The sequence below is a fragment of the Carassius carassius genome, chromosome 27 (assembly GCF_963082965.1).
Source record: "Carassius carassius chromosome 27, fCarCar2.1, whole genome shotgun sequence".
Taxonomy (NCBI): domain Eukaryota; kingdom Metazoa; phylum Chordata; class Actinopteri; order Cypriniformes; family Cyprinidae; genus Carassius; species Carassius carassius.
Genome location: NC_081781.1, coordinates 24,722,525 through 24,746,468, shown reverse-complemented (window position 1 = coordinate 24,746,468; position 23,944 = coordinate 24,722,525). Strand labels below are relative to the sequence as shown.

At 36.5% G+C, this 23,944-nt stretch overlaps 2 protein-coding genes and 1 pseudogene across 3 annotated transcripts; 2 read left to right on the top strand and 1 right to left on the bottom strand.

The window, feature by feature from the left end:
* Positions 1–276: 276 nt before the first annotated feature.
* Positions 277–6,534, bottom strand: LOC132107066 (galectin-8-like). Of its 2 annotated transcripts, none has more exons than XM_059513219.1 (9): positions 6,407–6,534; positions 6,150–6,238; positions 4,634–4,844; positions 3,534–3,662; positions 3,135–3,185; positions 2,908–2,934; positions 1,363–1,451; positions 1,067–1,232; positions 277–547 (listed from the first exon to the last, which is right to left on the bottom strand). In XM_059513219.1, the coding sequence occupies exons 1-9, from the start codon at positions 6,443–6,445 to the stop codon at positions 398–400; spliced, it is 951 nt and encodes a 316-aa protein (XP_059369202.1). In that variant the 5' UTR covers positions 6,446–6,534; the 3' UTR covers positions 277–397. The 2 variants fall into 2 exon arrangements, with proteins under 2 accessions (XP_059369202.1, XP_059369203.1); XM_059513220.1 differs by having other exon boundaries at positions 380–599.
* Positions 6,535–6,672: 138 nt separating this feature from the next.
* galca (galactosylceramidase a) lies at positions 6,673–16,908 on the top strand. Its single transcript, XM_059513218.1, has 17 exons — positions 6,673–7,114; positions 7,207–7,275; positions 7,374–7,437; positions 10,651–10,764; positions 10,872–11,011; positions 11,099–11,137; positions 11,213–11,340; positions 11,435–11,590; positions 11,676–11,800; positions 14,088–14,215; positions 14,308–14,397; positions 14,481–14,570; positions 14,665–14,809; positions 14,893–15,073; positions 15,177–15,340; positions 16,296–16,372; positions 16,449–16,908. Exons 1-17 carry the CDS (start codon positions 6,986–6,988, stop codon positions 16,590–16,592), a joined length of 1,983 nt encoding a protein of 660 aa, XP_059369201.1. The 5' UTR covers positions 6,673–6,985; the 3' UTR covers positions 16,593–16,908.
* Positions 16,909–17,012: 104 nt separating this feature from the next.
* LOC132107162 (adenylate kinase 7-like) lies at positions 17,013–23,907 on the top strand (annotated as a pseudogene).
* The last annotated feature ends 37 nt before the right edge of the window (positions 23,908–23,944 follow it).

The following is a 23,944-nucleotide window of genomic DNA, read 5'->3' as shown; positions in this document are numbered from 1 at the left end:
TTCATGTTCCACACAAGAAGTCATGGAGGTTTAAGTTCAAATCATCTCCAGATCTCCTCATCTAATAATCAGCAAATGGGATTTATCTTAGTCATCATGGGTAACTTCTGCCTACATATGCAGTGGAACTTTTCATTCAGATCATACCTTATCAATATTATAATAAACTGAGATTTAACACCCAAACACAACAGAATAAAAGTTTAAATGTGCTAACTGTTAGAAAAAATGGAGGAGTATAATGCCACACCAGGTCTAGCATTTCAGTCCAAATTCAAATGAGAACTTGAGTAAGTAAAAATAGTTCCGATTTGCTTGCAGCTGCAGGAGTCTCGGGTTGATTAAATATACTTGGTTGGAGGAAACGCGTTGGGAATGGTCATCAAGCTGGAGCTGCTCACCAAATCTTCACATCCTTAAGCTCTAGATCTCCCACAATCTCTATCACATCCACACAACTTAGATCCTGCGCACGGTGCTTGTAATTCAGCTGATGGAACCCGTTTACTGCCACTTTATACTCCTGAGCCTCACACAGGAAGATCATCTGCCATGGAAAACATGAGGTCAGAGGTCACAGCAGATACCACTCGAAAACACTGCAAGAATGAATTAGATGCACATGCAGGAACTGATGAAATATTCAACCCAATCTTGTCCTCCATCCTGAATCTTTAGAGAAACGCACTAAAACCAAGCCATCGTTCTCTAAAGTCAACATGAATCTGCATTTGTAAGCCATTTCACTTAATTGACATAGGCTCAGTTTTAATCAAAATATTTAAAAGCTGCCAATTAAAATGGTTATTCTGGTCTCCACACCAGGTATTACTAATTTGAATCAGTAAAAATCGAGCATTCCTGAAACATTCCTTGTTAAAACCAATAAAATAACCACTGGATATTTTTTACAGCATGATACGAAGTAAATCTAACAATGCTGTAACATACACTTCTATTACTGTAATTAATTAACATTTTACATTAAAATTAATGGAATTAAGGAAATACGATTTCATGTTGACTTTAAATTTCAACAAATGCTCTCATTTAGTGTCAACTGTACCTCAAAGTATTGCCCGGGTGAAAATGGAAAGCTGTGGACGGAGGTCTCCTGATCCCCCCAACAACCAGACAGGAAAGAGTTTCTAACGATGGAAGCTGTTTTGAAACGAGTGTTTAAGTGAAAAGCAATATCCTCCGAGTTACTGATGCGCAGGTTTACAGCGAAACTGTGGGGATAAAGGAAGACATTAAAGACATCAATACATTATTAATAGGGTTAAAAATGACAAAAAGCATTGTGTTTTATATATCTAGAATATTCCAGTGGTATTCCTGATGGTTGTTTTCTTCTCTTACCTCTCTGGGGAACCAGAGATCTGCCCCTTCACCATAATGGAATCTCCTGGAATCAATCCTTTTGCAAGTTTGCTCTTAAATGGAAGACTCTGGAATGAAAAAGAAACCCATCTGACAATGGTTTCAAATTCAGCACGACAACCACAATAATAATTCCCAGCTATGGTACTGCTATGCAGTCATTTAAGGCTGGTATACACTACACGTCTTTTTAAATCGGGACAGATTTTAAACCACTAGGCATCAGGCACTTGCTGACTCTGTAAATGGTTACAAAGAAAATCTGGGCATTACACACTAAATGACTGAGGATCACACACTAACAGACTTTTCAAATCATTCCTGAAGGGGAAAAAAAAAAAAATTGTGCAACTCGTTACTAGGAGATGCATGAAAAAAAAAATGAAAACAATGTTTGTTCTAAAATTGACTTAAAATATCAAACATACTTGAAATCCTCCAACTGGATAGAATCACAGGCTGAGTCTGTGCCAATCATACACAATGTCATTTTCTGTGAAATCTGTCAAGCTCCAACTGCCCAAATTTGACATCGACTCATCCAGATGGCAAATCAGGGCAAAAATCTGTGCAAAAGTTGTGAGGTGTATTCCAGCATTAAGGTGCTCCGAATGCATAGCACTACAGTATGATTGCCAAGGTGTTGCTAAGCCAGCTGTTAGGGTGTTAGAGGTGGCTCCCAGGGCATTGTTAGCTGCTTGTTAGAGTAGTCAGATAAGGATTTTATAACAAGTGAATAAACCCAGAGAAACGATGTAACTAAGCCACTGATCAGATTACTTTATTTCAAAAGTAATTAGTTACATTACTAGTTACGGTACTTTTTCTGTGGCTGCCTCCATGAAATCCCAACAACATAAATGCTCCTGATAAATATTCGTTATTAAAGCATCAACATTCACAAAACACTGTTATTTTAACTAAAGCAAACACAGGCTGCTGCGAAAACGATTCGCGTAACACGTTAAACTACTCTGTTACTAAAAAATTAATCAAATTACAGTAACGCATTACTAAGTAATGTGTCACTGCCCAACACTGCTAACAAGACTTTCCTCTGCATAACACAAAAGAAGAAGGTTGGAAACCAATAGGTTCGATTACCATTGACTTTCAATGTATAGATAAAATAAACACTGAGATATATTCTTAAAATATCTTCTTTTATGTTTCAAAGAAGAAATTAACAGGGAAATAAATCAGGGTACTTTATACTAATATGTACTTATACTATACACTATTTCTTCTTGTAGTCTATACCTACAGGTCTCTAATCAGTAAGGTGCTTGCTGTAAAGACCTGATTTATGGGTCAAAGTGACCAAATAATGCCAATGTCTGTCCTGGTTTCTGTCCAGACTGTGAGGCACCCACGTCAATTTGATTTAAATGATTCTGAAATCGAGTTATCCAGCAATATTATCTGCAGTTAAAAGTAATGCTGCCACAAAAAAAAAAAAACTGGTGTCGCATTTGAAAACAGTTGACCCATGTTTGCCCTTTAGGAAATTGTTCATGTACTCACCATGTCACCTGACTCCGACATGACTGACTAGTAAACGAAAGAGGAAGCAATGTTATAATTAAACAGCTTTATCTATTTTACTGCAAAATATAGATACACATCAGTTCGCTAACAATATATATAATTCTGAATGGTAAACATTTTGAACAGAACTGTATTTTTCATATAGTCAATAATAGTATGCGTATACTGAATATAGAAAAAGCAATCTCAGAATAGTCACTTACATAAGGCTGTGATCTTTTGCTTGCAACTGCATTCGAAGGCGTTATGGAGCACTAAAAAAATATCAGATGAAAACGTTTGTCTCACAAAATGCATAATAACAAAAAGTAAACATACTGGGCTGCGTTTCCCAAAAGCATCATCAGTTGATTGTACCTCCATTGGTTCTAATGGGTCTACAATGTACTTAATCTCTTCGGAAACACAGCCCTGATCATGTACTGTAAACCTCTGACCTGTAAAACAATTGATCCCTACATATACCTTTCCTATATTGACAGTTTTTATACATATATCTGTCAGTCCCGTTAAAGATTCAGTTTCAGGCTACTTTTTACATTTAAATGCAAATCCAATATCGTGCTTAACATGTTTTAAACATTTAATAGATGAACAGTTACCTTGCTCACTGAACTGGGAATGAACCCAATGGCTTGAATCTGAACCTTCCCTGATATGGCCAGTGTGTCCACCTTCTTGAGCTCGATCCTGTGCCTGTACTCCAGCAGGTGAGAACCATTCACCGCCACCTGGAGGGAGTAAAACAATCTATATCTTACACAGTATAACAACAAGAGGAAGTATCTTATGAAATGATCCAAACTTGGAGGATCAACTGAAGTCAGAGTGTGTAATTTCTGCTCCAAGCTGCATCAAGAAACAGATTTGCAAACCTTTTTTTCAGAGCACTTGCTCTTGTGTGCATTTAATGGATAAACTCAGACCAACTCATGCTTAATGTGGCTTCAACTAAAAGCATGTGCATTAAAAAGACAGTGGGAAATGACTTCCTGACATCACAGATCTCACTAACATTTTGTTCTTAAAACTAAATCTATTTATCTTTAGTACCTACAGGGACAAATTGATGGACAAAATATAAGATAATGGGAAACATTATACTTCAACACTTCCTCAAGAAACACTGCACTGGCTCACAAACCTTTTATGCTCTCTCACAAAAGTATTGTGTTCCCCTGAGAGCCCACAAAAACACTGAAACCGATTTTCTTCTCCAAGCTCCAACACCAGTTTTGTTTTCGTATGCAAGAACGCAATTGTGCATCATATTTTGGAAACAAAATAATGGTCAAGACATGATTCAAGATCAAGATCATTACAGAGTTAAACTCCTTCACATCCTTGGGATGAAATATTGCTTACACTGCATTAGGTACAAAAGCAGCAGTTTTTCAAATGCATCTATATCATCTGCAAAAAAAAAAAAAGAACATAAATGAAATATCTGCTTGGATCTCTATACAATGAAGTTTTTTGTTTTCTTCGATTCCTCCCCTGAGTGCAGCATGCTTACAGCATATTAAACTGAAATTATTTCAACATCCAAAAAATTACACACTTCACCTTTAACTAAAAAAATAAAGATGCTTACATAACATCACTTATGTTGTATCATTTTAAGCAAGAGAATGAGATTCAAGTTGACAACGGTGATAGATGCTAATAAACAAGAGCCAGACTGATAGAAGTTGTTTATAACCTTGAACACATCTTTCTGCACGAGTAAGATGATCTCGAAGGCAGCTCCGTGTCTGAAGGGCATCAGGTAGTGTGTCTCCTCTTTGCCCCAGCGCTCCTTCTGCAGTGTGTTACAGGTGATGTAGGGAGAGCGCTTGAAGCGAGGATTGAAGTGAAAGGCCACGTCTGCCCGAGGCTTCATGCTGCTCCCGCAGGTCAGGTCAACCTGAAATCTACAAGACACTTTACTGTTTCTCACTGTCCGGACTGGATGAGGGACATATTTCAATGTGATATAAATATAGAGCAGGGTGTTTCTTCAACTTACACTAACACATTTCATCTTTCATGAAACACATTTCATCTTTTCACTTTCATCTATTGTTTTTGTTATGGGGTTGCTAACCATCTTGCAATTTTTCACCATGCCTTCATTCATTTTTATTTTTGCAACTTTTACTTTTAAAGGTTTAAGGCAGTAAGGCAGTTTTTTGTTTTTGTCCTTTATCCGTGAATGATCTAAACAAAGATTGAAAGAAACTTATTTTATGTATTTGTGTGTGAAAATTATTTTCAATTTTCGCAAAATGTTTACTGTCCTAATTTACTGTAACAATTTTGACAAGCATTTCACAAATAGTATTTTGTTTGGTTAACAGAGAGACCACACTACTAAAGATGATCATGCTGGAGATGGGAAATCAGACATATATTGTATGAAGAAAATAAAACTGTGTTTGTTAATAATAATAATAATAATAATACATATTTTAATACATATCTTTAAGTCATGCAAAAAGTGGAAAGTTAATATAAACATAATATTATCTAATTGTCTATATTTAAGATACATAAAATGTTAGACATGAATTAGGCAAATGAGAAACTTTATTATAAAATGTTTAAATGTTTGTAAACATTACAGATAAAAAAAAATTAAGAAATGTATAATTTGAGTTTTGAGAAAAATGGTCAATTTGTTGTTTTCATCATGTTCCAAAAAAAAGAAAAAGAAAAGACAATTCTGGTGATGCATTTATGTGTACTGCAAAACACTGTAAGTAGACACTTTTTTTTTATTACTACTAATGTGTATGCCAATAGTGTTTTAAGGGTCAAGATTGCCCATAAAGAAAGTCTGATTATTCTATCATTTTTTTATTCTATTGATATCATATTTCCTGCTTGAGTAATTCCTTCATGTTTATGTAAGGCTGAAACTGGCTTGTTATTGAAATGATTTCTTCCGCTTCCCATGATCATGATCTCTTCCTTGAACCAACATTGAGTTGACTTGAGCCAAATAATGACACTATTGTCTTTTAAAGCTGCTTACAGTCTGTTTCCTTAACTGATCCTGATGTTTTCCTGTTTATCTCCATGCTTTGTTTGACTCAACTTGTATTGTTTAAAGCGCTATAGAAAAAGGGGTGACTTGACCTCAGATGTTACAGTAATGTTACCTGTCTGGGGAATGCCGTGACATTTTAAGGTGGAAATGATGATTCTAATATGAAAGCAAATCAAACCTGACTCACCTGTCTGAATCAGTGGGAACACTGCCCTGGATGAGCACCATCTCTCCGGGATGAAGTCCTCCCAGGATGGTCCCAGCATAAGGAACCGTCTACGGGCAGAAAATACAACCATGAGACCACTTACGCTTTCAATCTCCGCAAAACAGATAAAGCATTAACAGAGAAACAGGTGAAGTCTTCACTGAACTTGTCAGTGACAGTCTATGTACTAGAAGCACTGTCCCATTACAAACAAGTGTAAATAGAATAAATCTTACTGGATTCATTATTGTTTGTTTCGGGTTTCCGACAGACATATTGGCGGTGCTGTAAATTAAATCTTTTAATATGTTATTACGAGTTAATCACCAGTTTAGGAAGAAAATATAAACGCTTTCAAGTAATTTCGCTTCCGCATGCGAGAATGACGCATTCAATAACCAAACCAATCAATGCGCTACATGAGCGCGACGCGTGACACTTTGGCCAATCAGAGCGCTATGTATTTACTGACCTATCACGGCGCTATTTGTATAGTGACGTTTTGTACTGTTTTTCATTCGAAGATGGAAGATATCTTTAGCAGGAATGAGAGAAATGCAGTGAATACGTAATAGAAATTTAATATTTGTAAATGTTTGCATGCGTAGTTCTTGAATGAATGATATAACTTTTTACCTCTTGCATGTTTTATAAAGAAGAGAGGATTTAATGATATAGTGACAGATTAATACGTGTTTCACGTGAAGTTGAATCGGAGCACATGACGCGGAAGTAACGTTAACGTTATCTGCAAATTCTAAACATACCCATGACAAACTTTATCATCAGTCGTTCATACAAACACCCATCTGAACATGCTAACACACAATCTGCTGTGCACGATCTGCTGCTTGCTCGGGTGCTCTGCTGAGTTTTATGTTATAGATGATCGGTTTGGGTTAGGGAGAGAATATGATGGAATAGGTGGATTAAGTGGAGGAGGAGTAAGTTATGTTAACTTTTTCAATTTTACTGTTTGCAAACTGTCAAAAGTTGTGTCGGTGGTTGCGGGTGACTAACTTGCTTGCGTTCACAGGCCACTTCACGACTTCTCGTCAACTATGAAGAACCGTATCGGAGTCAGATATTGGATTTCTTGTTCAAGGTATTGGGTCACATGAGTTTAAGATGTGTGGCTTTTAATTATGGACATGCGTTGAATAAGCGGATGTGTTGTTATAATGTGGCTTTGGTTTTATTTAGCCCAACTTCGGAGCTTCATTGCACATCCTAAAAGTAGAAATAGGAGGCGATTCTCAAACCACAGGTAATGCTAAGTGACTTTGTTTCTCTTTCTTTTCTGCGTCTGTCTATATTGTCTGCATCTATTCATATATTTACTAATACATTCAAACGCAGTTAATACATTCAATACACCCTTCTAAGATGTTTCTGAATTAATAACATTTAATTCAGATAAAGTAAAAAAAAAAAAAAAATTCTCATTCAAAGAAATCCTTACCAAAATAAATATATGCCTGAAAAGATTGCATAGTATTTCATAGAAAACAATAGTTTAACAAAACCTGTTCACTGGTTATTTAAAAAAAAAAAATTCTGGAATCAAGAGTCGCATGGTGTGAGTCATGTGATACACACATTTTAAAACACAGGAAGAGATATTGTAAAGATGACCTCTTCAATCCCAAGAAATCTAATTTATGTTACCTTTTAATGACAAGACAAGGTTAATTCAGACTGTAAAATTTAATGTGGTGTGACTCCCCGAAAACCTCAAATGAAATAATAATTAATAATTGCAAAATCCTTGTTTTACTTAAAAATGTGAAAAAATTTTTTTTTGATGTGTACACTTTTTAAGAAGTGTCTGTTTACAGGAAGTGCAAATAGCATTGTGGGCAAAGGCGTTTTACATAAACTCCACCATTGTTTAGCTGAGCCAAGCGAACTTACAAAAGAAGCCCATCCTGTAACAGGAGCAGGAGAGAAAATGAAAACAGTATTCCAAAAATGGGAAAACAACATGTGCATAAACATTCAAAACTGTGTGTTTTGTCTCAGAACTTCAAGGATTCTTTACAGATAAGCAGGTTCAGTATGTTTAGGGTTAGGAGTAGGTGGGCTTTAGGGGTTCATATATTCCTACTATTGCATTTTATATTGAGGAACAAATTGTATTTAACACTTCTTACACTTAAAGAAAAAGAAAATACAGCTGTTTTCACAAAAAATACCCTCTGCTTTACGTATGACTGATTTTCCCCCTTGTGTATATGTAATATGTATTTTGGACAGTATTAATATTCATACCGACATTGATTAAATTACTTGAGGTCGCAAGTCTCTAAATGTGGTCTTCTAGTAGGTGGTCTGCCAGTTGCTTTGCCACATTATCTTAATGTATCCTGTGGTGGACCATTGGTAGTAGCCAATCATTTGCATAAAGTTGAGCTCTGTGCAAATATGAAACATTGCCAACAATAGCTGATCCTCATGTTCCAGGAGATTGCCAACTCATAGAGAAAAAAAAAGCTGTCAGCTTGCTGTCATAGCGAATCACTAGCAGTGTCAACCTATTTTTACAGCAACCCCTCACTGCAGAACACAAGATCCAGGAGGCGTGGTTGGATACACATATAGGGGGTGGCGATTGGTAGGTTTGGGAGTGGAGTTGGGTGGGTTTAGGGATCGGGGGTGAAGACGGGAAAGTTTAGGGGTGGAGTTGGGTGGGTTTAGGGGTAGAATTGTGTTGGTTTTAGTGATCAGGGGGTGGAGACGGGTAGGTTCAGGGGTGGAGTTGGGAGGGTTTAGGGGTAGAATTGGGTTGGTTTTAGGGATCAGGGGGTGGAGACGGGTAGGTTTAGAGGTGGAGTTGGGGGGATTTTGGGATCAGGGGTGGAGACAGGTAGGTTTAGGGATCAAGGGGTGGAGACGGGTAGGTTTAGGGATCAAGGGGTGGAGACGGGTAGGTTTAGGGATCAAGGGGTGGAGACGGGTAGGTTTAGGGATCAAGGGGTGGAGATGGGTGGGTTTAGGGGTGGAGATGGGTAGGTTTAGAGGTGAAGTTGGATTGTTTTAAGGGTAGAATTTGGTTGGTTTTAGGGATCCGGGGTTGGAGATTAGGTAGGTTTAGAGGTGGAGTTGGGGATTTAGGGATCAGGGGTGGAGACAGGTAGGTTTAGGGATCACGTGGTGGAGACAGGTAGGTTTAGGGATCACGTGGTGGAGATGGGTAGGTTTAGGGGTGGTGTTGGGTGGGTTTAGGGATCGGGGTGTGGAGACTAGTAGGTTTAGCGGTGGAGACAGCTAGGTTTAGGGATCAAGGGTTGGAGACGGTAGGTTTAGTGGTGGAGTTGGGTAAGTTTAGGGGTGAAGTTGGATTGGTTTAGGGGTAAAATTGGGTTGGTTTTAGGGATCAGGTGTTGGAGACGGGTAGGTTTGGGGTGAAGTTGGGTTGGTTTTAGCAACCGGGGTGGAGACTGGTAGGTTTAGTGATCAGGGGGTGGAGACAGGTAGGTTTCAGGATCAAGGCGTGGTGACGGGTATGTTTAGGGATCATGGGGTGGAGACGTGTAGGTATAAGGTGTCTTCGACTTCATGCAGCAGCGCACAAAAAGATCGCAATCTGACTTGATGCAGTGCATGCCAGTTAGAAATTTTGTCCGATTTGGGACGGCACCGACGCCACATGACATCTCGTGTAGCATCATGAAAACGTTTCTAAAACGTCTGTGTATTTGACATATATTGTATTAAATTAACTTCATCTGTGGTAAAGTATGCAAACACCGCATGAGTGTCACTAATGGGACAAGAAAGTGTCCGGCTTGACTTGTTTGTTTTCAACTCCGCCCCCAGCTGCAAGGGGCTGCTCTCGTTGACCGCCATCTGTAGCCGTTCTTCAAGTTGAATGCACTTTTAGTGATCGGGGGTGGAGACGGGTAAGTTTAGGGATGGAGATTGGTGGGTTTAGCGATCAGGGGTGGAGACAGGTAGGCTTATGGGTGGAGATGGGTGGGTTTAGCGATCAGGGGTGGAGACAGGTAGGCTTATGGGTGGAGATGGGTGGGTTTAGCGATCAGAGGTGGAGACGCATAGGTTTAGGGGTGGAGATGGGTGGGTTTAGCGATCAGAGGTGGAGACGCATAGGTTTAGGGGTGGAGATGGGTGGGTTTAGCGATCAGGGGTGGAGATTGGTAGGTTTAAGTATGTAAGGTGAAAGGAGTTGAATCTGGATCCAACCACGCCCCCTGGAACTTGTGAGGTCCTTCTCCATTTGTATAGTAGTGTGGGAGTTATTAATGTAAAATAAAACATTAAAATAGAAAAATACAAACAAATATAATGCAAAAAAAGATATTTTTATATTTAAATTAAAAATATTTTAGACCAGTTTTAAAGTGACCAGTCTAAGCAATTTAAATTTCCCAGAAATAATATGTATTAACTATAAAACTTATTTTTAAAAAAATTGGGTTGCTACTGGTTACTAAAGGTTATTTACTTGTATTTTTGACAGATGGCACAGAACCCTCTCACATGCACAGTAAGGATGATGGCAATTTTTTCCGTGGATATGAGTGGTGGCTTATGAAAGAAGCCAAGAAGAGAAATCCAGACATCAAGCTGATTGGTAATTGGTTTGTTCCACACTCCATTTGCCATTTATATATTGAATGACAGAAATAATCTAGAGACGATGACAGATATTTGACTTGATTCAAAGCTTTGATTTTGAAGGTCTTCCCTGGGCATTTCCGGGATGGGTTGGAGTAGGAACCCAATGGCCTTACTTCTTTCCAAATGTTACTGCCGACTATGTTGTTACATGGATCTATGGAGCAAAGCAGCATCATAACCTTGACATTGATTATATTGGAGTATGTATGCACTAGCTAATAGTGCAAATAATTATGATGTTTAAGAGGGAAACTTTATTTGAACTTCTCTTTTTCATTTTTTTTCAGATATGGAATGAAAGAAAATATGATCCAGTATACATTAAGGTAAATGAGTTAATTCTGTCATCTTCATTTTAAACAGCTAACTAGATAAGATGTGTTTGTCTGTCCTTTACCTAGGTGCTGAGAGAAACTTTGGACAGAGTTGGTTATACAAATGTTGGCATCATTGCTGCAGATGGAGACTGGTCCATTGCAGCAGCCATGCTGGACGATCCATATCTGAATGATGCTGTTCAGGTGATAGGGTGAGCAGTTTGCTTTCTTTGCCCTTAAAACCCATATAATTAACCAAATTCCTGTGTGAACTAAAGTATAGTTAAGAGTTTAAAGTCTTTACAGTGTCCACTACCCAGGCACCAAAACAGTGAAAGAAGCTCTTTTAACGGAGAAGAAGCTTTGGTCGTCTGAAGATTACAGCACCTTCAATGATGACATCGGCGCCGGATGCTGGGCTCGTATCTTAAACCAGAACTACGTGAACGGCAGAATGACCTCGTGAGCTGTTTACAGACACCTGTCACTTTCTCTGCAATATACATCCTTATGCTAATGTGCTCAGAGTAGGACTGCTTTCTTTTAGGACTATATCCTGGAATTTGATAGCAAGTTACTATGAGAATCTGTCCTTTGGTGGAGATGGCCTGATGACAGCTGATGAGCCCTGGAGTGGACATTATGTAGTGGAATCTCCAATATGGATGACCGGTAACATGTTCCTAACAGTCTGGCCAGTTTTGGGAGATGGTCCACACTGCAGAACACAAGATCCTCCCACCTTTCATATACATAAACCTACCCATCTCCACCCCCAGATCCCTAAACCCACCCATCTCACAGAGCTCCCCCTCTAAATCTACCAATCTCCACCCGTAGATATGGATCCAACCACTCCCCCTGGATCTTGTGTTCTGCATAACGGGGCTACTGAGTTTTGCAGTCAACCTTTCAAAGCTTCTACTTCAATTTTAGATTTTCCTTTTTTTTTTTTTGCCCTACTGTTTGCAGATTATGTTTCTTGATGTACCAATTACTAGGTATATTACCAATTTTTAGGCATCTAAATTACTGCCTCTTGCCATCTTGCTTTCTTTTCCAATTATAATATACAGTAGATATACAGTATGAATTAAGCAGAAATAGACTTTTATTCGTTTCTTTAAACATTTTAAAGGAATAGTTCACCCGAAAGGAAAATTATGTCTCCATTGACTCACCCTCATATTATTCCAGATAACAGATTGACTTTGTCTTCAAAACACAAATGGAAAAAGTTCTTATTGAAACAAGAAATCTTATTGATATTTCTTTCCCTTCATTTAAAGTCCATTCTGTATGAATTAAGCTGTTTAATACAACAAGCCTTCTCGAGTGATGCATTTGTGTTATATGATGAATAAATTATATTTGTTTTGATCAATGATCAATGACAAGATTGATCAATGCAAATACACCGTGTTACAAATTATTATCCAAGTGACATATCTATAGGATTACGGTACAATAAAGAGTCAGATTTTAGTTTGTGTTGTTTTCCAACATCATTTCAGGTTACTGGTATAAATCTCAGACTAGTTTGGTCAATATTGCCAGGTCCTCTTAGTTAAATGGAAACCCTAGTTAAAGAGGTTGTTCCACATTATTAAGCAAGTCCCAGTTCTGATTAAATATGGTCAGGAAGAAAGATCTTTCTGAAGATGAAAAGTATGAAACAATGCAATGTCTTGCAAAAGGCATCAAAACAAACACTATTTTGCTAATATATTGTAATGCCAGCTGTAAAAAAGCCACTGCTGAGCAGCAGACAGATGTTTGAAGCCACTGGAGTCTCAAGATCCTTTACATTCAGACTCACAGTTATGTGTAAAGCTGTGTTTTAGTCACTGCTAACCAAAGCTCACAAAGAGAAACCTGCACAGTGGCTGTAGAAATACATTTTTAAACTGTTTAGCACCACAGTATTTATGCAGCATGAGATAGTGTGTTATCCTGCATGAAAATCTTTTATTTCCGAGAACGCTATTCTTCATTTTATACCACAGCAGAAAATGGTCATTTATGAACTCCACATATCTTGCAGAAGTCATTTTGATGCCCTAAAATGACCTTACATCTTACGTCCCAGATTCCAACCCAAATCAACACCCACCGACTCCTTGCTGATGTTGCAGTCTCACTGGAATAGGATGGCCATTCATCAACTATTAGAAATCCATTTATTCTGACCATCGTTGTACTGAAGCATTCGTAAGTGAATAAAACTATTTAAAAACAAGTCTTCATGTGTTTCTACAGCCACTGTGCAGGTTTTTCTTTACACACAACTGCCAGTCTGCATGCAGAGGATCTTGAGACTCCAGTGGCTTCAAACACCTGTCTGCTGCTCAGCAGTGGCTTTTTAACATCTGGCATTACAACACAGTTCATTTGTTTGACAGAAATTTCCTTAAAAAAAATCTTCATCTGACCAAGATCTTGTGTGCTGTAAGTCACTCACAAATCTTTTGACGATTCAATAATCTCTATTTGTTTTTAGCAAAATATTGTTTTAATGCATTTTGCAAGACATTGCATTGTTTCATACTTTTCATCTTCAGAAAGATCTTTCTTCCTCACCATATTTCATGAAAACTGTTACTTGCTTCATAATGTAGAACAACCACTTTAAGTAGGGTTTACTTAAGAAGACCTGGCAAACTATTGACCAAACCAGTCTGAGATTGATACCAGTAACCTGAAATGATGTGAAAAATGACTCTTTATCGTACTAAAATCCTATTGTCACTTGCATAATAATTTGGAACACTGTGTACATCAAGCACATTAAATATGGTAAATGGAACATCAGGCACACAGGCTTGATGCGAGAACAAACCTCATTGGTTCTCACGTGTCAAGCTAGCATGTTGGAATGAGAATGGTTGTTGTAGTCAATGAGCGAATGAATGCAAGTTATTTAATGAATGTTGATAAATTGTATTTCTTTTTCTTGTAGCACACACTACTCAATTTACACAGCCAGGCTGGTTTTATCTGCAGACTGTAGGGAATCTCACCCATGGTGGAAGTTATGTTGCTTTAACGGATCGTAAAGGGAACCTCACAGTTGTTATTCAAACCATGGTGGGTGTCTTGTGAATGTCACAAGTTTTAGTGAATCATTGATTTTGATCTCTGTGCAGACTATGAACACTCCTTCCTTCCTTTTTTTATAGAAACACAGTCACTCTCAATGCATTCGGCCTCCTCTGCCGCATTTTGACGTCTCCCCTCAGAAAGCCACATTTCAACTCAAAGGTTCTTTTGTAAGTGCAGTTCTTTCTGTACTTGCTATTTCTTATACTTAAGGCTTAATATTATCTTGCTTGTGAATTTATCTTTTTTCCAGGCACATCTCACTGACCTTCAAGTGTGGTATTCAAAATTGGATTTTGAGACCAAAAATGATACACTGTTTCAGCGGAGCAGTCCTATTAAGGTCCAGTATATTTCAATCAGTCCACTCCATATTTCTTGTCTGTACACACTGTGGAAGGAATAGGCAGTAAAGGAACCTTCCCATTTCCACACAGGTCTATAATGGTTCGTTCACTTTAAAACTAGATGTCGATGAGGTTTACACAATCACAACAGTCAACACTGGACAAAAAGGCGCCTACCCAGAGCCCCCCAAGTCCCAGCCATTTCCAAAAAATTACTCCGATGACTTCACTATCGGTAATGGATATTAGTGTCAACAGGAAACTATCGGAAGCACTGACTCAAATGATGTTCACAGTGGCATTTCTTCTCATTCTTAGATAACCCTCCGTTCTCTGAGGCCCCGTATTTTGCTGATCAAACCGGTGTGTTTGAGTACTTCAGAAATAGCACCGATAATGGTTTGCATGCCTTTACATTACGACAGGTGGTCACCGAACGGCCGGTCACCTGGGCTAGAGATGCCGACCAGACCATCAGCATCATAGGAGACCACAGCTGGTAGCAATATATTGGAAAACATACATTTTGCAGAGATGTTTTAATCAATACTTACAGTAAATTATATTCTGTCTCACAATTAATCACATGTAAAAAAAACTAGGACCGACCTCAGTGTGTCCTGTGACGTCCTAATCGAAACTCCCGTCACTGGAGGAGTGTTCCTGGCGGCCCGGGTTGATCAAGGTGGAGAGTCCGTCAGAGAAGCAAAGGGTGTCTTTTATTGGATTTATGCAAATGGAACCTATAAAGTGACAAATGATATAGGTAACCATTTTATATATATATTTTTTAAACAATTTGTTCATGTTGCGTTAAATGTGACCCTGGACCACAAAACCAGTCTTGAGTCTCTGGGGTATATTTGTAGCAATAGCCCAAAAAAAACATTGTATGGGTCAAAATGATTGATTTGTCTTTTATGCCAAAAATCATTAGGATATTAAGTAAAGATCATGTTCCATGAAGATATTTTGTAAATTCCCTACTGTAAATATGTCAACTTAATTTTTGATTAGTAATATGCATAGCTAAGAATTTGTTTGGACATCTTCAAAGGCGATTTTCTCAGTATTTAGATTTTTTGCACCCTCAGATTCCAGATTTTCAAATAGTTGTATCTCGGCCAAATGTTGTCGGATCCTAATAAAGCTAATTTATTCAGCTGTCAGATTATGTATACATCTAAATTTCGAAAAATGTACAATTAAGAAGTTATGTGATCCAGGGTCACATACCATTATAAACCAAATTATGCCAAATTTGTATACTTTAGAAGTTAAAACCAAAATATCAGACATAAACTAGATCAGGGGTCACCAAACCTGATCCTGGAGGGCCCGGGTCCAGCACTACTGTATGGAAGTTTCAAGTATACCTAGTAAGACCTTTATTAGCTAGTTCAGGTGTATTTAATTGGAGTTGGAGCTAAACTCTGCATCCACTCCAGGACCGAGTAAATTTTACAGTAGTCAGGCATTTTAGTGATAAAATAAATTGCTTTGTACGTTCAAACTAAACCTGGCCAAGATGGAGTTTGTTCTGCTGCTTTGAAACTACTAGCCAACTGTTAGATTGGATCTGCTGTTGGACCATGTAATAGTTGTGGGCTGGGAATTTTCGGGGATATGAGAAGTCCTTTTTTATCTGATTCCAATCTTTTAGTACATACCTCAATGAACTATTTTTATTGTATTATGACAAATCTTTTTTCATATTAAAGGTGGACACAGAGTTCTTGCTGAAGGACTGTCAGGAACGAGGGAAGGTGTATGGTATACCTTAACCCTTAGAGTCAAGGTAACATATACATTAAATGGTATCTTTTTAACTATCAGTTGTCTTTGGTTTTAAATGGGCATGTTTTGGTCTGCAGGGATATTTTGCCTCTGGGAAGCTGAATGGCTTTCCGCTGTGGAAGAACGCTGTTGTTCTTCAACCCAAGAATGGCTGGACTGCACTAGGAACTCTCTCTTATGAATACGCACAGTTTGATAATTTTCAATTGAATGCCGAATAATTTATGCCTTTCAACCGTTTCATAATGTCTTTTTTAATGCAGAAGAAACATACTGTGATGGATGTTTTATTTTAATTTGATCATTGGTCTTTTTACCGTTTTTTTTTTTTACTTTACTTTGGGGTTTATGATTAAGGAGTGTAAGTCTGAAATGTTTATCTTCTTCAAAAAGGGATGCTTTATGCCAATTACTGTAACTGGGCTGTTTGTGAAGGAAAAAATTAAAGACAAACTACCAGTTTGGACATATTTGATGGAGTTAATGTTTTATATGAAATTGTTTAATAATAAACAGAGCTAAAGTTGTGAGAAATAATGAATGAATAGAAATGACTCCTTCAATACTGTTTTAATGCATAGAAACATCAATGTTCTAGATGATATTTCAAAAAGTATCTTCAACCTAACACTGAAAATTTCATGCATACCGTAACTAAAAAAAAAATACTGATTCTTAATGATCTTTAATCATAAATAAGCATTTATCAAATAACAAACACATACCTGCTGAGTGCTGACTTCTCTATTTGTGAAATAACAGCTTACTTGCATTACTCTTTCCAATGCTCAAATTTGTGAATTGAAGCTGATAATAGAAATAAGATACAGTGCTGACACTGGGAATACATTTTAATGATGTAAAATATTACTGAAATGTATTTTTAGACTCCAGCCCTGGTTCTTCCTGGAGACCCTCACCAAATGAATAGCTCTGAATGATATATTCAGGCTTGCAAGAACTGTCAGTCATTCTCAGATTCAGAAATTACACTCGGAGCTTTGTTAATGGATCAGTGGATGTAAAGTACAAGAAGAAACTAGTTTATAATTGTATAAGGGAATATCCAAAATTACACGTATCCCCAAACTCAAAACATAAACTATTGCATATAATTATTAAAAATATCCGAAACAATCATTAAATTAGGTTAGTTGTGAAATATCTTAGAAGTAAATTGTAAACATATCAGTTACAGTTGTTTAAAAACATGTATTTCGTTTTAAGTATGACACAATTTTTTTAAGACGCTGTGGAGCCTATGATTCAAATATTTATGAAATTTAACAAAAGTCTTTCTCAAGAACATAGACTCATTTTCTTCCAATTATATCGCCCAGGTAATAGAGACTACTAGTCTGTTAGATGAGTTGCATTGATTATCATAAACGGTGTGGTTTAATGTGGCTTTGTTTAGTTCTTGTCCTCTTGTGTCGTCGGAGAGTCACTTGATGATGGAGAGGAGGAGGACAAACACGAACTCGCTTTCAGAGAGTAGGAACATCCACGAATAAAGATGCAAAAAAAACTATGTTTCGCATCTGATGAATATTGGGTTAGTTTATAATTTATCATTTTTTTGTATAATTGGTGTGTGTTTTTAATTTCTGAACTAAAACTCATTTTAAAATTCATTTTGATATTATTGGAAGCGTAACACTGAAGACAAATCATTTAAAGAAGGCTACTTTTGGTATCTTTTTATTTATATGTTTTATTTAACGTTAGTAGAACATAAGAAATAAACTGTGGCCTTAAGCAGTTTTGTTAAACAATTATGAATATTTGAAAAACTTTAGTCTACCAAATCAAAGTCATGTGGTGTGACCAACATACACGACATACAACATACATACGCTGCGGAAGTAGAGCTGTTAAAATCATCAAGGACTCTATCCACCCCAGTAACCATCTTTTCACTTTGCTGCCATCTGGTAAGTGGTTCCGTAAACTGATGGCAAAAACCGAGAGACTCAGGAGGAGTTTCTTCCCTCAGGCCATCAGGCTCCTAAACTCAAAACCAGCCTCTTAACATCTTCATGTCTCCACTTAATGTTCACTTTATCAGTAAGATATTCATCATTCACTACCTCACATAGACACACTGACAGTGTCACCGTGTTTGCACATTTGCCTCTTGTACATTCCTGTGTATCTTAATATTTAGGACTACAGTAAAATGCACATATGCACATTGTGCATATCTTAATATTTAAGACTACAGTTTACTTTCATGCACATTATTTTGCGTTCTATATTTAATACTACAATATACATCTTTTTTATATTTTATTCATATATTTTGATTGTTTACTTTTATTTCATTCTTACATAGCTATATTTATGTATATTTTCATCTGTTGTTTTCTTTAATAATTGCACTGTCCATGGAGCTGACCTGACTCACATTTCACTGCTGGTTATATATGCTATATATAATTTTGTATGTGATGCATAAAAATCTTGAATCTTGAACATACAGAAAAAAAATCAGTAAACAAAAAATGATAGCACAGAATACTTAATAATTCAGTTCAGCTCATTACTTAAAAATCATTATGCTGATATTATCAATTGGAACGCAAAAGATTTGTATTAGAAAACAATCAAAAGTAGAAACATTATACTAGCTCAATCTATCCTGGACTATTACAGTTACCAGACATCATGCTCTTGTTACATTTTCTGGTTTTATCTTAAGGATGAGCCTGACATCCCTTGGACTAAAGATGACTACAAAAGAAGAAGACCACATCCAAACTTTAAGGAACTCACCAGCACAGAGAAACTAGTGCTTAAACTGATGAAGCATATCATATATTATATGAAACAAACTTAGCCTAGCTTAACATATGAAACAAACTTCATTGTCTTTTATTTATTTATTCTCAGAAAAAATTAAAGCTGGCTACTTATGTTGTAACATCTTCCAATTCTTCTTTAAAGTACTGAAATCCTATATAAGAGAGCAGCTTGATTGACTATATGAATTTAAAATAAAGTTTTAAGAAAAAGGTTACCCAGAAATGAATACTCACCCTCAGGTGATCCATGATTTAGATTAGTTTGTTTCTTCATCAAAACCGATTTTCAGAAACTAATTAAATCACTAGCTCACCAATGGACCCTCTGCGATGAATGGGTGCCGTCAGACTGAGAGTCCAAATAGCTGATAAAAACACCACAAAAATCCCCAAGTAATACACACAACTCCAATCTATCAATTAACATCTTGCGAAGAGAAATCTGCCTGTTTGTACTAAACAAATGCACAATTAAGATTCTTTTAGCCAAAAATACAATCTCTCTTTCCATAATGTTGCTTTCTCCAGCGAAAAAGTTGAATCGGGAGAACAATATGCTCAAATCAAGCACCATTTACATGCAAACATAGTCCAAAATAGTTCCAAACAAATATATATATATATGAATTTAGATGTAAGAAGACAACATTGGATGTACATTTTTACAGAAGGAAGTATTGTTATGGATAATGGAATATATTTAAAGGCTTACTCCACCCAAAAAAAATGACAAGTTGGTCATTAATCACTTTATATTTTGGATGCGTCAGAATAGTCCATCTGCCATCAGTGGTTCAACCGTAATGTTATGAAGTGACGAGAATACTGTCTGTATGCGAAGAAAACAAATATAATGGCTTTATTCAACAATTTGTCTCATCTGTGTTTCTCCACATCATCGTAGTGCCATTTTGGAGATTATCTGCTGAATGATGCTTTTCATATTTTCTGGACCTTGACAGTGTATTTCACTGTATTGGTGTATTAGTCTATGGGACAGTCACAAGCCTCCCAGTTTTCATCCAAAATATCTTAAACCGTGTTACAAAAACGATTATCCTTAACTTTATATATTTTGGCCAGAAGCAAGGGTTTAAAACGAAGACACCTTGCTGGAATTGTTTGGATTGCTGGAAAACGTGAGGATTTTTGTGATGTTTTAATCAGCTGTTTGGACTCTCACCCATTCACTGCAGACGGCACCCATTCACTGCAGAGGATCCACTGGTGAGCAAGTGATGTAATGCTACATTTCGAAAAAGAAACAAACTCATTTACGTCTTGGCCTGGGGTTCAGTAAATTTGTACCAAATTTAAATTTTTGTTTGAACTATTTAATTTAAAACGTCTTCATTTCCCTCGAGACGACTTGGCTCGGAGAGCTTAGCAGCATTCCTGTTTTTGGGCCTGGGACAGATGTCATCCCTTCCATTCACATCCACGTCCTTGCTAGGTTTGAAAAATTGTTGTTGATTGATTGGTGTTTTTCCTTTAAATTTTTAGTTTCATTTCCATCCTATATTTTGTCATCATTTGTCATTTTTAGAGTGGTCCAAAACATCATTGATCACAAACCAAAAACAGATTATTTAATCGCTGTGGATGATCCCAAGAACACGTCTGAAGACATCGTGAAAGTAATAATTCATCACACATCTTTACGTCTGTGTGATTGCATTCTGTTATACTGAATGTAATGCTCTCACTTAGTTTTGAGAAAACAGTACTGAAAATTATTCGTAAACATGCAGCTGTCTATTTCCTTAGGCCATTGCTTCTACCCCGGGGTCTGGAAAAACAGAAAACATCCCATGTCATAAAATAATGTACGAAGGTAATATATCAGATTACTCTGTACTTTCACAGGTAACTGACCTGATTTACCTCAGTGTCAACCTGAGTCTGTTTTCTTAAAGGACAGATTAAACGTCCACTTTTTTTATATAGGTTTACAAAACATTCTTACATCTATTTTGCATTGAATTTCTTCAGCCAATAAAAAGCTGTCTTCTTGGGCCCCCTGCTGTTGGGTAAAGATACTGTATGTTGCAGTAAAGTTGTGCAGATATTACAAACTTCATCATATTGAAGTCAGTGAAACCATCAATGAGAAAGTCAGACAGTTGGTGAGTGACATCTGCATAACCTTTCAAAATTGGGCTCTGGAAGATTTTCTATTCAACAAGTACGCATAAAGGTTTGTTTAGATGTGTTTTCAATTGATAATGACTGATTTCTGATTTCAAGTGATTTTATTGATAATAACAAGGACTTCTTGAGCACAAAATATTTATAAACGCATATTAGAAAGATTTCTGAAAAATCAAGTGACAGTGAAGAATTGCATCTTTAAATATGTTAAAATAGAAATCATATGTTTCCAATTTGAGTAATATTTAACAGTTTTACTGATTTTACTTGTATTGTTAATCAAATAAATGCTGCCTTTATGAGCTTAAGAGACTTCTTTGCAAAAACATTTAAAAAGCTTTTGAACAGTAGTGTATATTGTATTAAAAATATTGTTCGACAGTTGCAGGACTTAAAAATGCTTTGTCGAAAACAGAACTATCTGCACTAGCACAAACCTTTTGGCCCCCGTCTATGAAGCTGTCTTCTGAGTGTACAGTATGTGTTTTTCAGGAGGAATTGCTTGAGGGAAATGAGAAGACAAGTGAGAACGAGGAAATGCTCCATGGTGCTGAAGCACAGCTTAAAACTCTAAAGGACATATATGAAGTAAATCTGAGATATAGCCAGGGTTACTTATTCCAGTTTTTATTATGTTTTCTGACAGGCCAGTTGGACGGTCAACATGTGATGCATATCATAAGAGAGAAGCTAAACTCAAAGCCTTGCAGAAGTCAAGGATTTGTACTGGATGGTTACCCAAAGACCTACACACAGGCTAAAGAGCTTTTCCATGGTCAGCTATATTCTTTGAAACAAAAACCCAATCGCAAAGAGTTGGTTCCAGGTTAGAAAGCTTAACAACTACTTAACAACCACAGGTCTTTTCACCTACAGTGTTCGTCATCTCACTGGATGCCACTGCTGAGTTTCTGATTATGTTCAGATTTTTCCACAGAATGTGGCAGAAGAGATGCATTACACTCAAGATGAGTTTACAGAGAGTTTTGCCAAATTTAGGGAGACTTTGGCAGAGGATGAGTCCGTGCTTGATTGTTTCGATTACCTGGAAATCCACCCTGAACACATTGGTTAGAACCCAAACTATCACACTTCCTTTTGTTCTCACATCAGAAAATAGTACTGTATCAAATTGTTAAATGCACTGACAGATAAGCTGATTGTTATGAAGCAGGGCGCTATTGTTATTGAGAATAGTATTTTCATATTGTCATTTTCAGACTGTGAGAATGTGAATGCAGTGGAGAAGATCATTAAGACAGTGAGGCGTCCAAAGAACTACGGTAAGAGAGGAAGAGGAAAGAAGATGAACAGCATCTGCAACTGAAACAGGAGGAAGTGGAGAAGGAACTCAGGCAGAGATTGGAGAAAGATAAAATGACTGCTCTTTTGGAGGAATGGGTAAATTTGACCTAATGTTAAAACAAAACATCAATCCTTTGCTCTCACCCTAACGCTACAGGTGACCCACAAATATAGTAGAAAAGTGGGAAAAGCTATAATGTTTTGGAGCAAAGTCTCTTATGCTCACATTGGCTTTAATTAATTAATTTAAAACAATAAAAAAGTAATATTGTGAAATATTACTACAATTTAAAATACATTTTTATTTTAATAACTTTTAAAATGTAATTTATTCCTAATGCAAAGCTAAATTTGAGACTATTTAGTCCAGTCTTCAGTATCACATAATTCTTGAAATCATTTTAATATGCTGATTCATTGCTCAAAAACATGTCTTACTATTTTCAGTGAAACTTGTGTTGCTTAACTGTTTTTGGGTGAAACCATGATGCATTTATTTTAGGGTTCAGGGAAACGGATGCTTTTTTTTCAGGATTCTTTGATAAATAGAAAGTTAAAAAGAACAACGTTCATTTGAAATATATTTTATTGAAATGTATTTTATATATTTGTAACAATGTAAAAGTATTTTCTGTAATTTTTTTGATTCATTTAATGCATCCTTGCTAAATAAAATTATTAATTTATTCAAAAAAATAAATAAATAAATCTGACCTCACACAAGCAATAGTCTTCTGTTACCGAAGTAACGAATACATTGTTCAGTCTGTTGATATATATTTTCAGAACAGAGACATGGCTGAGGTGAAGAAGCAGGAAATTGAGCTATTAGAGACACTACCTAATGAAATACGTCATGACTTTATATACATAATATATGTATATTTATATAAATAATAAATGTATACAGTACACACATTATGTAAACAAAAACTTTTATTTTGGATGTTATTAATTGCGATTAATCGTTTGACATCACTAATATAGAAAGTATTGCAAAAACATAATAATACGTGAAACAGTGGAAACACTTAATGCTTAAATGGTATGCTGTATAAAAATAGTTATTTTCCCTTTCAAACTGATGTCTTATGAATAAATCATGAAAAGCATTAAAATAGTTTAAGGTTCAGCTATGCTATAAGGAATAAAATATTAAATGTAATTTAATGGAGAAATGTTTCGAAGTGTTCGTGATAATGTTATTGGAAAATATATATATAAGATTTTAGCTAGTTGCTGTCCCTTTAAACATAAATTTCTCAAAATAGGTTAGGTCAACCAGCGTCAGCGTGCAATGCGTCATGGCGTCA